Here is a 16,595-nt window from a genome sequence, read left to right as displayed (position 1 = left end):
CACTTTGTAGACCAGGCTGGCCTCAAACTCAGAAATCCGCCTGCCTCTGCCTCCCGAGTGCTGGGATTAAAGGCGTGCGCCACCACCGCCCGGCTGTGTATTAATTCTTAATGCACACTTCAATTCCCTGACATCTGAGAGCTTTATCTCAAGAACCCTGTTTAACATCTGAAAGTTGTCTTTTGAGTATGCTCTATCATTCCTAGTGACAACCCAATTTTGTCAGTTAATACTTTTTAAAATGTATCTTTATTTTAAATTATGTGAGAATGCGAATTTGTTATACATGTGAGTGCAATTCCCATCAGGCCAGAAAAGGGTGTTAGAGCTGAAGTAACAGGCAGCTGTGAGCTGCCTGATACGGGTGCTGGGAATTGAACTTGGAGCCTATGAATAGTATGTGCTCCTAACCACTGAACCATCCACCCAGGTCAATTAACGCTTTAAAACCATTTGTTACAATGTTATTTTTTGTTTTATGTTTGGACAGCTGAAACTTGAAAGTGTTTAAAGGTCTGTGTCTGCTTCTTTGGTACTGACTTTCATTCTACCCTTCTGGTACACTTCATAAGCTCCAGATTGTAGTACAAGTTCGCATTTAATTTTTAATTGTGCTAATCCTGTGAGCCTACTTTGGGGAAACTCTGCTCCAAAGAGAATTTCCAGGTGTTTCCATCTATTCCTTGGAACCTCACCAGTTCTGCTCCCAAGGAGAAGCCAAGGCCTGCCAGGCACAGCTGCCTCCGCTTGCCCGGTGCAGAGACCTGATCTCATAATCGGACTTGGGCTGCCCAGTTTGTCTTCTTGGCAGCCCCATCTTTTGCATGTGCTTCCTGCTCACTGTTTCCACATCTCATGTCAGCTCACAGTTTTGTTTGTTTGCTGAGATGCAGGGGAGGGAGGATGCCAGGGTTGTCCTCAGAGATTTCCCTTACAGCTCATGATTTTCATGGTGCACTTAAAAAGTGTGTTTTCTCTAAGGCCTCACTGCTATTATGTGGGTAGGCTGTTTCCTTGTAGTGCTGGAGACAGGTGGGAGACCTCTTTCAGCTCAAGGAATCCTGTTTATGCCCTACCCTGGCTGCAGCATTTTATCCCAAAGCTTTGAGGTTTACAGATCTGGCTTCATGTTCTGTGAGAGTCCGGCTGGCAAGCACGCTGCCCTAAAAAGGCAATTTGAGTTTTGTCTACACCAAGAGCCTCTCTAGATTTTTCTCTCAGTACAGTAAGCCTTTGCCTGACCCTCTCTGATCCTGTCTGTCCTGCTTTTAGACCCTCACATGTGGATTAAAGTCCTTGCTTTGGTGATAGTGCCCATCCCTTATCTGGGAAAGGTGCCTTTGTGCGTTGCAGTCTGTGCGTGCACATGCCCTTGCCAATCTTCTCAGTAGCCCTCAGTACAGCATCAATGTCTCTGTTTCAAAAGGGACACTGAAGTCCACAGAAGTCACCGGACTCACCTGGGAGTGTAAAGTCCCTTCCCCAGATCCGCCTGCCCCCAAATCCATTCCTTCCCCACATTAAGCCTGTGTTCCATGACAAAGGAAGCCACCTCCAATGAGTCATTCGCTCCTCTTCCACTCTATCATTTATTGATCTTCTTGTATGTATCGGGCACTAATCCAGGCATGGAATTACTGACAACAGAATCTTGCCCTTAAAACCTCAGATTACAGTCTAGCTGGTGGCAGATAATAAATAAGCAAGCAGCCATGTAATTTAGCCAGAGAGTAGTTATTTCCTTCGACAGATCAAAGAGGCTTCTACAGGATTGTGGGACAGAGTGAACAGTGTAAACGAAGGAGGTACGGGCAGAACCAGAACCAGGAAAAACTCCTGCAGTACGGGGAAGCAGCCCGGGACAACACTGTGTTTTGTGTTGTGTCCTAAAGAGGGTGTGTTCTAAGGCTGCTGGGGCTGCAGGAGTCCCTGCAAATCAGCCATGATTGGAAAGACTGTATGTGATCAGACCGGGGATTGCCTGAAGGAAGATCTAGGGAACTCCTATGAGGAAAGAGGAAAGTCTGGCCATTGGAAGTGTACTTCCTCTTTAAAGAAGAAGCTATGTGCTGAGTGAATTGGGTTTTATCAACTCTCTCTAATTTGCTTGTCTCTTCACAGGCTTACAGGTTCTCCCAGCTTCCTGAAATGGTCATGGGCTCTCCCCCACCCCCAGTTCCACCTCGAACAGGCCCTGTGGCCGTGGCTTCCCTCAGGAGGTAACATATTCCTTTCTTGACTTTGTTTGAGATATGTGTAAAATATTTGACTACCCCTCCCCAGGTCTGTTGAATCCCGTGCATGCTGCACGAGTAAACTCAAATGAGTTTATTGGTTCCTGCCCCTCTTCAAGGTGGTTCCGTGTGAATGGAACATAGAAGAATCATGAAGCAAGTAGAGACTACAGCACACTGAACAATTTGCGTGTCTTTCTAAATAGACAGTCCCTGAGAGATCCCACAGTCAAAAACACTGGAGGTTGATTACCCTGTACCTTGATTGCCCGTTGAAGATGGGCCTTGAAGATATGAAAATAGTAGGTGTGGCTTCTTCCTGCCGAGTTTGCATACCCACAATTCCCTTTGTTACTCATAGGGCAGTGTCTCCGGGTGAGTGAATAGGTCTGGGTACCCACTCCCAGTCTTGACTTTACAGAGAGAAAGATTGAACTCATGCAACTCAGTACTCTGGGCATTTGCTAAGTCTTCTCTGTTTTTTACTGATGCAGCCAGCACATAGCTTTAATGAAGTGGGACAAAAAATAGAAAACCCAGGAGCTCTGGGGAAGGAATTCTGATGCCCAGGGAGAAGATGACCCTATCCTGGGGAATGCGTAGGTCACTGTCCTGGCCCTGACCTACAACCTACCCAACATACTCGTCAGCCCATCTATGGGCCACAAGCGTGGACTTTGTGAAGTTTTGTTTGTTTCGTTTTGTTTTGTTTTTTAATAAGTGAACTTCCCTAGAAAGAGACTTTGTTTTCAGCTCTGATGGTTCAGGGTCAAGCTGGCTTGTCATCACCCCTTGAGGCCAGTGACAACCTGGTGGGTGGTAAGAAGCTGATCTGCCAAAGGTCTGCAGTGTGACTCCATGCAGATTGCCTTGCCTCTTGGGCCCCTGATTTAGCCCCTTAGCTGTAGACTCTAGGTTTTCTCAGGAAGGGCTCTCAGCGGTGCGTGAGAGCAAGATCTGGGAGCTCCCCTGAGAAGAGGTCTTCTGAAACAGGACTGTGGGAGCAAACAGGCAGGGGAGGGGGGATGAGAAATGAAGACACCCACACTGGCTATCCCACCCAACGGTGCTGTCAGATCTTCCTGGCCTCCCTAAGGAAGCATGGGGCCGGGGTGGAAGTGGACGGGGCTGAGCTACTCCTGTTAGTGCCAGATCAGAGGTCCTTTGTGGTAGGTGTCTGATAGCTGTCATCCATCTATCCATTTCTTCTTCCAATCCCCCACCCCCACCTCCTGCACCATCCGCCATCCTCACCAACACAAGGATGTCACTCCCCTTCCCAGAGCATTAGACCAGGAATACACTTTAGAGGGAAAGCTGTCCATCTCATTGGCTCCTGCTGATGTCATCACTTCTAGGTCTACCATCCCCAGCTAATACCCAGAACTAATTGCCTTTCTGCCATTACACGGAAATTAAATCTTCTACTACCCAGAACCATCCTTAGAGAACTAACCTCAAACAGGAGAGAAAAAAAAAAAAAAACCCCACCCAACCCTACTACTGCAGGTCTCCAAGCCTCCAACCACTCTGACACCACCAGTGGTCCTTTTGCTAAATGGGGCAAATTGGACTCAGGACCTCATGAGGATGGGGCTAGAAGGCTTCAGGCTACTTCTAAGTGCAATGTGACTGTTTAATGCCTGAGGCATGCTCACACGGCCCCTCCACCCATGCTCACACAGCCTCTCCGCCCTGCCCAGGTCCACCTCAGACATCGGCAGCAAGACCCGGATGGCGGAGTCCACGGGACCTGAGCCCACCCAGTTGCATGACAGTGCCTCATTTGCCCAGGTGTCCAGAGGTCCCGTGTCCGTGACGCAGTTGGATCAGTCGGCTTTAAATTACTCAGGTGAGCCAGAGAGAAAGTTCCTTTCTCTGTGCTGAATCCTCCCAGTCCACACAAACCGCCACCCTCGGGAACCAGAGCCACTGCACGTTGGCGTCCTCTGACCTCACTGGCATCAACCAAAGGAGACACTGATTTTTACTTTGAAAGAAAGGAAGGAAAGAAGGAAGGGAGGGAGGGAGGGAGGGAGGGAGGGAGAGAAGGCTGAAACTAGGTAAAATTCCTAGTTATGCTAAAGTCAAAGTAGTGTCACTATGTCGTTGTATTTCAGGTTTCTGCTTATTTTACCTTCACAGCACACACACATAGCCATCCTTCCCCAAGGTGACCTTTGTCCTCCGACTCTTAAGTTTTAGATCTATGCTATGCTATGTACCCTATGCAAAGGTACATGCTGGTGCTATATGCATTTTAAATTCTCACAAATCATACGCTACATACTTCTTTCTGCACCTTTTTTTTCCTGATTCAACAAGTTTGCAGGGCTTCTCCAAAAGGCTATATAAGCACAGTTAGCCACTCATTTCCACCCCCATGTTGGTGCCCTGTGACATCATCTGCCACAGTCCATTTTGGAAATGACAGAAGGGTCATTTCCAGGGGTTTTGGGTTTTTTTGTTTTGTTTTGTTTTATTTTGTTTTGTTTTGTTTTTTGGTGTTTTTGTTTTTGTTTTTCACTGACGGACAATGCCAAAATGGAATTGGAGGCTTGCACATGCCCTAGTTTGCGCGTGACCTGGTTGAATTTTTATTGTATTCATGCCATACCCTCACAGCTAAACCTGCCAGCACTGGTTGCCAACACTTAGTAAACCATGGTTTCCAGGAATTCCTCTGGTGAGATCCATTTCTTTTGATTGCTTTTGTTGAATCTTTAAAACCATAAGTTCTCCCAGGAAGAAAGTACTGCACCAAGGTGTGCTCTCCTCTGGACAAGGTCAAGGCTGTTGGGATAAGGTGAGGGAGTGGACAGGGGCTCTATACAGGGAGTCAGACCTTCAAAACCCAGAAAGCCGGTCTCAGCCACAACACATGATGCCTGCCATATTGACTAGGCAGGTGATGGGGCCTGAATGAGGCCCCCTACTTCTTCAACAATGACCTGTTCCCTTGCATCCCCTAGCCTGGACCAGTGTCAGAATCCTACCTAGGTTTCCAGACTCCTGAGCTAGAGCCCATGCAGGCTCAGTGGGAAGGGTGCCAGCTGGACTCTCGACTTCCTCTTAGGGGATGGGAGGGTGGGAAAGGGGAGGCACTGTTAATACCATGAAGCATCTCATGAAGTGGAAAAAAGGTGGATGCAAACCCACTCCCTACAAAGAGAACACAGCCTGGACCTTAGCCCCACTTGGCCTCTATACCAAATACCCTGAGTAGAGCGCCACCTGCTCCCCTTGGCAGTCACAGTAACCTTGGAAGAGCTCCAGTAAAGAAAGCCAGGTATCCTCCACCTCAGCTACCCTCCTTGCCGATGCATTATCTAGAATCTCAGCCCCTGTAACCAGGACTCTGCTCTACATTAGATGGAGTCCCTATGACCTGAGTCTCCTCTGCCTTATATGGAGCAGCTTCGAAATTATAGCCCAGAACATGCATCTCATGTCAGGCCTGATTCACTGAGACTTTGGTCCCACCAGGCAGCCAGGTAGTCTGTGAAATGGAGTTTATTAAGCTCTGGCTGGGTCTGAGTCTAGATCCAGAGTCCAGCTTCTCCTGATCTCCCACCCACTTCCTCTGTGCAGGTAACACGGTGCCAGCAGTGTTTGCCATCCCAGCTGCCAACAGACCCGGCTTCACCGGCTACTTCATCCCAACACCACCCTCATCCTACAGGAGCCAGGCTTGGATGTCCTATGCAGGAGAGAATGAGCTCCCGAGCCAGTGGGCTGATTCGGTGAGACCCTTGCTGATGCTCTCATAAAACTCCCCTTGTTAGGCACACCTCCGGGAGAAAGTGAGATGAAAGACAAAGACCAGTGTCTGGTTCTCTCAGGACCCTCTCACCATGCTGGTGTCTGGTTCTCTCAGGACCCTCCCACCATGCTGGTGTCTGGTTCTCTCAGGACCCTCCCACCATGCTGGTGTCTGGTTCTCTCNGGTGTCTGGTTCTCTCAGGACCCTCCCACCATGCTGGTGTCTGGTTCTCTCAGGACCCTCCCACCATGCTGGTGTCTGGTTCTCTCAGGACCCTCTCACCATGCTGGTGGATCAAGTGAGTAGTTTTAAAGGAGGTGGCGTGGTAAGGCATGTGACCTCGGATGGAGGAATCTGCAACTTGTCTTCTAGCACACATTGAACCTCTTCCTAGCAGGGTGGCTTTAACCAAGTAAGTTTTATAGTAGTAACTACCATCTGTTTAGTTTTTGTGTGTGTGAAGGTGCCAGACTCCATGCTAGATGTTTCATTAAACTGTCATATTTAATCTTCACAACAATTTGATCAAGTGAGTTTTATGAGTCTCATGACTTCTCCCATCTTGCAGATAAAGAAACTGAGGCTTAGTCACATGATGATGTCTAAGGCCACACATCTAGAAAAGAGCGAGGACCAGAGTTATAATTCATATTTTTCGAACACTTTGAAGTGTATATCAACTTGTTTCTTTCGGTTGTCACGTTCGATAAAAGTTTGGATCAAATGTCAGCAAATGAAGCCTCAGAAACCCTAAAACCTCTGTATGGTAGATCCAAGACTTCCTCCTGACTTCTACCCAATGCTTTGTTTGTCCTGGTCATTTGCTGTCTCACTTCAGTCCACATAGGAATGTGACACAGGAATTCCCTTCAATCCATATAGGAATGTGATAACTGCCTTTGGCGTTACCAGACATGCTAATGCAAGAAATAACAATAAATAAAAAAGCAGAGCCACCTATGGTGTCCTTAGTGGGTTGTCTGGTCCCTAAGTAAGCTCACCTGATATAGAGTGGGAAGGCTACTGCCCAGTTGAACCTGACATTCCCTGCGTGCTTTAGTCACTTTCAGCATTGGTCTCTGCCTTTGGAATAAATTCCTAGCATTGGGAAACACCTTGACACTGGACTCTGGCAATATCTTTGTCCAAAGCCCTGTGGTCACCATACCCTGCAGCAGCAAGTTACACTAAGTTTCAACAACAACATCAGTGGTGATTCTATGTGTATAAACCTTGCTATTGACCAAAGCTTACAACTTTGGTTTCTAAAATATAAAAATGCATGCCACATTGCATACTTCTGAAATGAATGTGCACTGTTTTTCCTCCCAAACATCACCACTAGCTGAAGAACAAATTCAAATACGTGAGCTTGTGAAGTGTAGTTTACATTTAGATTCACAACAAAGACTTATCAGGAGCTTATGTGTGATCGATTGGTGATGTCTGTCAAGGAATAGTATTTGCTGCACTGGAGTCTGGCCAGCACAGCATAATGGTGCTAGCCTACAAAGAGTCTATTTCCTCATCTCCTCCATTCCTGAAACACACACACACCCTCAGTTGGGCTGTCCCTTGCTGATTCTAGCCACTAGCATGAAGGCTTGATGTCACAGAGGGGGTTGTGTATTGACTCTCTCTACTCTACTTTGGTTCATGCCATTAGCTAAGTGTGAAATGTAGCAGCTTCCTCCTAACACATTTGGCACCTACTGGCCATCCTTCAGAGATTTCCTAACTGTGCTCAGAACTCCAGGCTCTAGGAGAATTATACTAGGCAGAATTGTTAGCATGGGACAGACAGAGAGAAAGTGGGGGTGGAAGAAGCCTGCCTTCACAACACTGATGGCCTGAGACAGGTGGTGATGGCCCCAGGAGGAATGTCCGCCACACCAGAGAAACTGCATGGAAACACTTGGCTGGTGTCAGGCTGGGAAATTCTCAGAAAGAATGGAAACTTGAGCCGTGACCTTAAAGGCTTCCTGTATTCTGACCTTGGTTCTTGGTCAGCTCCTGTTACTCATATATCCTTAGCTCTTGTGGCTGGATATGCAAGACAGTCCAAATCTGGGCTTCCTCCATAGTGCAGGGGAAGCCTTCCAGTCCTTGTGAGTAGAGATAAGAGCAGCTTTTTGACCCACTCACCTCCCTTTTTATTTACAAAGTCCTGTGATGAAATTTAAACCCCAAACTCAAACTTAAGGCATCAATCCAATTATTTCCTTTGAGTGGGTCCTCCTGGCCTCACTTGGACCACTGATGCAGCCTCAGAGCCCATTTCTGCCAGATCCACCCAGACCTTGCTGAAATTGGCTTCTCCTCTGCTGAAACCCATGAAGGGTTACCAGCCCATGGTCTCAGAATCCTACCCTCTCGCGGGACCATCAGAGTAGCCACAATCCTGCCGTGTACACCCTCCCATCCCAAATGTCTGAATGTTTGTATCCCTCTACCTGATTCTTGTTCCAAATTCTGCAATGGTACAGTGATGGCTTTAGTAGGTAGGTCTTGGGGAAGTGGTTGGTTTGTGAGGGTGGGCCTGTGCACACTTGCGAATAGGATTAATGTTCTTATAGAAGGAGCCTCCACACAGCTGCCCTGCTGCTTCAGTCATGTGGGTGACAGGAAAAGGCGGGAGTTAAGAAAGGAGCCTCTCACCAGACACTGGAGTCCCCAGCCTTCATGAGTATAAGAAATAACTGTCTGTTCTTCATAAGCTCCCTAGCCAGTGATAACTTTGTTACGGTAGCCTGAAGAGATTTAGTCAGCTATCCTGCTCCCTCCTCCCCAATGGCCCCAAATGAGCATGTGTGTTAATGGAGAAAGAGGCCAGGTGTGGTGGTGCATGTCTGTAATCCCAGAAGTCAGAAGACAGGGCTGGAGGAGCCACTAAGGCCAGCATGATGCACGGAGAGTGGACCTGTGCACATGATGCACATGATGCCTGGGCGGGCGTCGGGTCCACTACAGAGGCTCAGCCTTTACTCCTCACAAGTGTGTCCAACACAATGGGTATACGGGTGGACGAGCATTCAGTTGCTTTTAGACAGGACTCTTTGGGGACACAATTCACCCAGCTCACCCCTCTGTTCCCCTTTGCTCTTGTTCTTCCACCTGTCTGGCCTTCCTATCCAATCTCTTGAGCCTGGAAATGTTGTCCCTGCACATTTTCTGTGCCTGCCCCACTGCACTGGGCACTGTATGCCCCACTGCATCCTCCATGCTCAGTTCTCCAGCCTTCCAGCCAGCATCTGGGGATATAAAGGTCTTTGTGGACCAAACAGAATTCCATATATGGTACTGTTTCTGTGGGCAAGACACTTCTGGATTTGAAGCCTTTCATTTGCCTTACTCTTAGAGACTTCTATATAGTTAAGTAAAGAATGATATGTCTTCACTTTCAATGAACGGACTTTATTTTTTTTTCAAGAATGTGATAGTGTACCCATATTGAAAACACTATAGTGCACGAATTAATTCTCTGTGCTTGGAGTCAGGTACACCTGTACAGAGCATGTCTTGGTGACTTAGTGGTTGTTTCCTTAGATGTTCGTGTCCTTTGCTTCATTGTTCTCACCTATGAGATGAGGATAATGACACCTACCAGTAGACTGCTGCTTGCAGAATTAAATGAGATACTGTGTGAAAACCATTAGGGCGCCGTGGATATTAGCCATTGTTGTTAGTAAAAATTGCAACAGTTCTGATTACTCAATGGTGCTTAAACTAAAAAGAAAGCCAGGGTTATTCGACTGTGAGCTCCAATACATTATTAATGTTTTCAGCTAAGTTGAAAGACATCTATTTAATTCATCCAGACAGCATACTTATTGGATCCAAGGCTACTACTAGCTGTTTGCTAAAGAATTTGGATGGTTATAGCTGCACGATAGCCCATGATTACAGTTCCCCTCTAAACCTCTTTTATTGATTTCAGTCACCTCCTGCTTCTGGTATTGAGTGTATCTTATGCCTTGAGCTTCCTTCTAACCTGAGTGCCTTCTCTCTCCCAACCTCTTGTGCAGGTCCCTCTTCCTGGGTACATCGAGGCCTACCCCAGGTCACGTTATCAACAGAGCTCCCCCTCCAGGCTTCCTCGCCAGTATAGCCAGCCAGCCAACCTTCATCCCAGCCTAGAGCAGGCCCCTGTCCCCTCTGCAGCTGCCTCACAGCAAAGCCTGACCGAAAATGAGCCTCCGGACACTCCGTTGACCAACATCTCCACTGCAGCCCTCGTGAAGGCTATCCGAGAGGAAGTAGCCAAGTTGGCCAAGAAGCAGACAGACATGTTTGAGTTCCAGGTCTAATGCCTCAACTCTGAGGGGCTCTGCACTTGAAGGCTGTGAGGCAGCCAACAGGCTCCTCTCCCCTAATGTGTGGAGGCTCTGGATACTAAATAACAATAGACATGGTCTTTCTCACCCTCGGATTCTGAGAGCCAACAGCGGGGCTGCAGGAAAGCAGGAAACTTGTGAACAACTGGAGTCTGACTTCTGCAGCCCATTGTGGGTCAACAAGTCCCTAACAGGGACCCTGTGCTTGATATTCTGTTGGGCTGAATGTCTGGACTGTGGGTGGAAAGTCCCCAAGGAGCCCTAGTCGTGAGAGGCACTAGCTAGCCTGCAGGTTCCTGTCCAACGTCCCATTTTCATAAATCACCAGAAGGGAGAGAATGCTGCTCTGTCTTCAGTGACCTCTGCATGTTCTCTTTCTGTGTTAAAGGCAACACAGGAGTGTGATTAACCACCAGACTGTACTCTTGCATTGAGCCATGACCATGATTGCTTTAAAAAAAAAATCACCTCTAGTCTGTAAGGGAGATACTGACTCTCAAGCCAAGAAACTTGATTCTCTTTGCTTTTAAAGGTTCATGTTCAAAGTCAAATGAATTGGATGGAAATCAGTTCCAATGGCTGTGCCTATAAATAGTCCTGACTCCTTTTCTCCCCCACCTGTTAATTAAAGGCCAAGAAAGAGAGGCAATGAGCCAGAATGGCAGACTTGGGTTGACAGGCTGTTTAAGAGGTGTTGTCATTTTGGAAATAGAGTCTCCTGCAAATCAGTATCCAAATGAAAGGCAATCGGTGCTAAGAGGCTTGGGAGCCTACAAAAGAGAAGCAGTTGTTTGTGGAGGTTTTGCTTTGTCCATATTGAGGATGGCTTGAGAACCTGGCCATCCAGAGGGAACAATAGATGCATCAACTTTAACAAGATCTATCTCCTACACAGTGCCATTCAGCATGCATTGCTGAGTGGTTCGAAGCAGACCATGACTGATTCCATTAGAAGTGGGAAAGGTGGATCCACAGTCATCCCAAGCTGCAGCCTCTGTTTGTAGAAACCTCTGAATGTAGGAAATCTTATGTGAAATTAAGGCATCTTTCTTAAAAGTCTGTGGAGTTCACCAGTTCTCCATAGTGGATGGACACAGGAGGAAATTTGCTGAGACGGCAGGGATGTCCTGGTATGGAGCATCAGCCTGCAGAGTCCTGGGTGGAAACACTGCCTTGTAGCTCTGGGGTACCAGCCACAGATGATCCCTCTTGTGCAAATAAAACTGATTTGGGGTACCAGAAGAAAAGGAAAACCTAAGTTTCCACCCTAGCTTTGGGAGCCATGTATGGTGTCAGTGGGACAATTTGGTGTGTATTGGGGAATATGGTCCTACCCAGCCTTCACCCATGACCCATCTTGCTTCCGCTGTCCCCATGTCCCTCCTAACCCATCTATGCATTGTCTTCATGAGTTTCTTTGGTCTTTACTGAAGGAAGAGAGAGGAGAGTAGGATTGGAACTGATTAGAACGGGAGATTCAAACTGTCAAAGCACAGAACTTCCCCAAGAAGCTGTTTTTATTTCCCTATGGCAAACTGTCCTTTCTGGAATGTTCAGAGATGATAATGTTGTGGAATCCCCAGACAAGCCTCTTGTGGGGATGATGTTAGGTAGCGAGCGCCCTTTTAGTATGCTGGTTGATCTTTCATAGTCTTAGTCTTTTGTTACTTAATAAGAAATCAGCTATAAATAAAATGTATTTTTGTAATTTCCATGTGTATATATGGTATATTTCTACCAATGGCCAGTTGTAGTCCAAATCCGAAATCAGCTTGCAGAACACTGTGGCCAGTGCAAGATTTTACTGACAGACTAATGCGATGCCTAACCCAGCCACACGGGCATTTGATGCACATGAATGAACAAAGAGCCAAAGAAACTCAGCCTTTTCGTGCAAATGGTGTAAGACTGATATCGCCAGCTACTTCGCTCCACTTTATCAGTAATATCAGCTTTCCATCCATGCGGCATATCAACTCGGGACTTTGTGGACTTGGCAAATGCTTGGAATGTGAGAAAGAAGTTTCTAGACCATAGAATATGTATGCTTCAAAAAGACAGTGTCTAAGCTTTGGGCTCCAGTAACTTCCAGAAAGATCATGAATCCAGAGTTAACCAGTGGTGTAGCTCCAGATTTCTAGGAAGATGAAGCTGCCGCTCGCTGGAGTCTTGGCAGAACCCATAAAATATTTAGTTCATCGGGACAATTAAAATAGAGCATGGTAAGTCAGCTGCCCTTTTCAGCTAGACACCATGGGTTCCAGAAGTCTATGCAAAGAAAACCTTAAATTAATGAAAACATTACTATGCTCATGTTTTTCTACAATGATTAAAGCCTCCTGGGACTAAGATGTTGTTCTTTCTCTAAAGAGTCTCCTAATGGTATAGAGGTGATAAGTCACCGGATAGGAGACTCCGAGAAGTTCAGATGGTTAAAATCACGTGATATAAAAAAATGAGATGAGGTCCCAAGGGAGCCCAGAGGAGGCAGCAGTGAGCTCAGATCATCATGACCTTCTAGACAGTCACAGAAGCCATAGAGGATCTCAGTGGTTTACAAGGAGGAAGCCAAACTCCAGACAAGTGGAGGGTGGAGCCCCAGCCTGCTGACTCATGCTCCAGCCTGCTGACTCATGTCCCAGCCTGCTGACTCATGCCCCAGCCTGCTGACTCATGCTCCAGCCTGCTCTCCATTTCACCACACTGCCTGTACACTTGTTGGGGACACATTTCTTTAACTGTGCCCAGAAGTTAAAAAAAAAAAAATAGGTAGGGTTCCTGTGAGATTCCATAATACTCTTGCCAAGAAGGAGGAGGAAGAGGAGGAAGAGGAAGAGAAGATGATCAATTTGGCTGTTTCCAGAGAGTTCCACTGAAGAAACTATGTCCTTAGTTGCGATTGAAGCTTGTGGGGGTAACTTACTCATTCAGCACCGTGGATTAAAACGGCAAGCAGGGATGCTCTGACACTGTCACTGAATCAGGTGATCCAGTAGTGTGGGGACATAAAGGCCTGCTGTGTGGCCTGGTACCTGAGATCTGAGGTTGTGCAGCATCAGGACGGTAACTGTGAGCTATGGAATGGGGGGGACATCACCTCCGGAAGGGTTTGAAGCAGTTCACTGTCCCATGAAAGATAACGCTGTGCACTCATTATTTTAAAAGCCCAGGAGAAGAGCAACAGACAGACATACAGACAGACAGACAGACAGAGAAACAAAAAAAAGTGACATGCAATTTCTGAATAATCTTAATACATGAAAGAAAATAGTAAGATCTGTGATTCAGAAGAAATCCTTCTGTGGGGGAAGGTAGACTGGAGGGGCGTGACGATTCTTACATCTAAGTAAAAGCAATGTTTCCCTGCCAGGCAAAACTTGAAATAGATCAAAAACTATTGATTTCATATAAATGAGCCCCATTTTTCCCCACAGAGTACACAAGTACTCAAAAGTTCAATGAATAATGAATGTAACAGAAATTTTCAAGTTCGAGAAAAAGGTTTGAGCTTAAACCCAATCTTAGAGTTTGGACTTCCCTTACAAAGTACAGTCCAAGACTCCCTAAGGTGTAATGTACAGTTTAGCTTGTGACCACCCTCAAAGGTGTTCTAGTCTCAAGGACCAGAAACCTGTCCAGCCTTGCTCCAGCTCAGGGACTGACTGGAAGAGACTGGGACAAAGGGCAAGGGAGACATCCGCCAGCCCACCTCTCTCTCTCTCTCTCTCTCTCTCTCTCTCTCTCTCTCTCACTCTCTCTCCTCTGCAGCTCCCATCTGTCTCTCTCAGCACATGTGTTCCACCACCCTCTCACTTGCCTGGGCCATCCAGCTTCCCCACTAATGCATATGGAACCAAATACCAACCTCAGAACTCACACCACACCTTTCCTCCTTCCCAGACTATTCTTGAACTAGCATCTTTGAGCCTCCTTACACAAACGCTTGAGAACCTGATTGATCGAGTTCATACCTGCCTGTGGTGGATAAGCCACGCTCAGGGCAGGTGCCCATCCAGTCAGCTGTAAGCAAAGAGGCAGGGCTCTGTCATACAAGCATGGTTCCTGGATTGACCCGTTTGGCAGGGGCTCTAGTTGAGGGTTGGTACCCCAAGGAAGGATCATGATCGGCCGGACTCCTTAAAGGAACCTGCCACAGATTGGAACTGACCATATGTATCCCTAAGATACCACCTGGCAGCCTGCACTCGGAGGGCAGTCCTCTTGATACGGCCCTCCGTATGAGGAAAAGGCATCTCCCACTTGTACGTGAGGTGAGAGTGCACACACCTGATCATCTGGTAGACTGGCCAGACTTCCCCCCAGACCCTTCCCACCCCTACCCACACTAGTTACTGCTGCTGGGCTGCAGAAGAGATCTCTGACCAAGGCCCAGTTAACCCGATGTCATGCTCAGCTCGGCAGACAATAAATACTTGTAAATTGAATTGCATGATCTTAGCTCAGGTGCTATTAATGTGGCTCCCGGCCACACATTTGCATGGATGAGAAAACTGACGAGCCTCTCCATAGAGTCTCTCTGAGACAAAATCGGTTTCAAGTGAAAATGACGTCACAGTAGCTCTGAGCTTCTGGCTAGAAGTGACACGTTCTGAGAACAGAAAGGGCTCCTGATTGCTTAGGTGAACTGTTACAGAATCTAGGTGGCCATAAATACTGAAACGTAGCACTGAAATATACTGAAAGGGGGTATTAAGAAATATAATTGTATCTGAAACAAATTGTCTTAGAAGATACTGAGTTGCTTGTTTCTGTAGGTTTCAAGAGGAGGAAAATTTCGAGAAGGAAGACTTTGTCCTCAGAGGTCAAGCCCATTTTGATTTAGATGTTATACGTATAGAACATCCTATGATAAATCTAGAAACTAATTGTTTCGTCCGCTGGCTTGCTCGGACTCTTGTAAATTATGGAAGGAGGCCATCCAATGTACTTTACATAAATTAACCGTGGCCTCACCTTGCACTCCTTCATCTCTTCTTTGGGTCTAAACTTGCCTCCACCCTCACGTAAATTAAGGAGAGAAAGGGAAAGGAAATGTACCAAACAGAACCAGAGGAGTGCAGCTGGGCTGGAGACTCCGAGAGGTGGGAACATTCTAGAACTGGAGTGACTCACTCTGGCTGGTCCGTGACTCCTCTCAGGTAAAATGGAAACACTAACATCGGTACTTCCTATCTCCACAAGGAAGGTGTGGATAATGTGACTGAACATGGTTTGGAAAGTGTACTGAAATGGTTGACTATGAAAACCTTCCCTTTGACAGTTCAGTTGGATCCAGCTCCTGCTAGCCACTGAATTAATTTGTGTTGCAGTGTGTTCAATGACACAACTTGTTATCAAGGAAGAATAAAGGAATTCTGCAGTTTGTAATTGCCCACGAAAGTCAGCCCCCATGGAGTTGCTGTTATCGCTGTTTGTCGCCTGAGGTTTGGGGGGTATGTGAGTGTTTCCACGTGTGCTTTGACTCTGGGTGGGAAAAAACCCAGACTGTGATTCTCTCAAACCACTTTAGATGCACTGGGCAAAGTACTGAGTGGGAGCTTTGACTGTAGCTGTCGTTACTCCGTTGCTTTGCTTTCTAATTAACTTTGTATGTCCTTTGCCTCTGCCGGGAACAGAGTGTTCATATGCTGTTAGAATTTTTTTATTGTAAAATAAAATGACAAAGGCTTTCATACCCCAAAACCTGCCTGTTTCTCATTCCGTCTCCTCCAGATGGTGTAATGGAGTCTCTTTACAACCCATCCCCACAACAGTGCCTACTGGAGGTTCACTACGAAGCAGTGACAGACCTCGAAGTCCCCCGTGCGATCTCAGAAGCCAGGCTTGCTTAGGCATAGGATCATGGGCAAGAAATAAATACTCCCCTTTTGTGTGGTCCCCATACATAACCTCAGACACAGTCGGTGCTCCTGACAAAAGCCAGTGTCTGTTAGGGTGTGCTTTCTTAGAACTGAACGAAGTCCCATTAAGGTCAAGGGCTCCTGATGAGTCCCAACAGCAATGATCTTGGGAGAATGGCTTCCAGTAATCAAGCCATAAAGCCTGCCTTGTGTGAGCCCTACACAGAGATTGGGGGGCTCCTGCCTCCTCTGCCTTTTGCCTTTTGGTTGACTACGAGACAGGGCCTACAGACACGTAGGTGGACCAGCTCCTAGAATGTGACTCAGTGCATGAACAAAGCCAACCATATCCTTCCACTAGAAAATACCAAGGCACAGTCTGTTAGCAGCACGTGTCCAAACC

The 16,595-nt window shown here is 46.9% G+C and overlaps 1 protein-coding gene across 7 annotated transcripts in view; it reads left to right on the top strand.

The window, feature by feature from the left end:
• Positions 1 to 16,030, top strand: part of Kiaa1549l (KIAA1549 like) — a 271,141-nt gene extending 255,111 nt beyond the window's left edge. For 6 of the 7 annotated variants that reach the window (XM_029474423.1, XM_021156233.2, XM_029474422.1 and 3 more), the window contains 4 exons: positions 2,122 to 2,219; positions 3,938 to 4,086; positions 5,826 to 5,977; positions 10,023 to 16,030. In XM_029474423.1, the coding sequence (XP_029330283.1) occupies positions 2,122 to 2,219; positions 3,938 to 4,086; positions 5,826 to 5,977; positions 10,023 to 10,304 (681 nt within the window). In that variant the 3' untranslated portion in view covers positions 10,305 to 16,030. The remainder of the gene's footprint in view (positions 1 to 2,121; positions 2,220 to 3,937; positions 4,087 to 5,825; positions 5,978 to 10,022) is intronic. The other variant, XR_003835987.1, reaches the window with a different exon arrangement.
• The last annotated feature ends 565 nt before the right edge of the window (positions 16,031 to 16,595 follow it).

The sequence above is a fragment of the Mus caroli genome, chromosome 2, assembly GCF_900094665.2.
Source record: "Mus caroli chromosome 2, CAROLI_EIJ_v1.1, whole genome shotgun sequence".
Lineage (NCBI taxonomy): Eukaryota > Metazoa > Chordata > Mammalia > Rodentia > Muridae > Mus > Mus caroli.
This window is presented reverse-complemented; position numbering and strand designations above follow the sequence as displayed.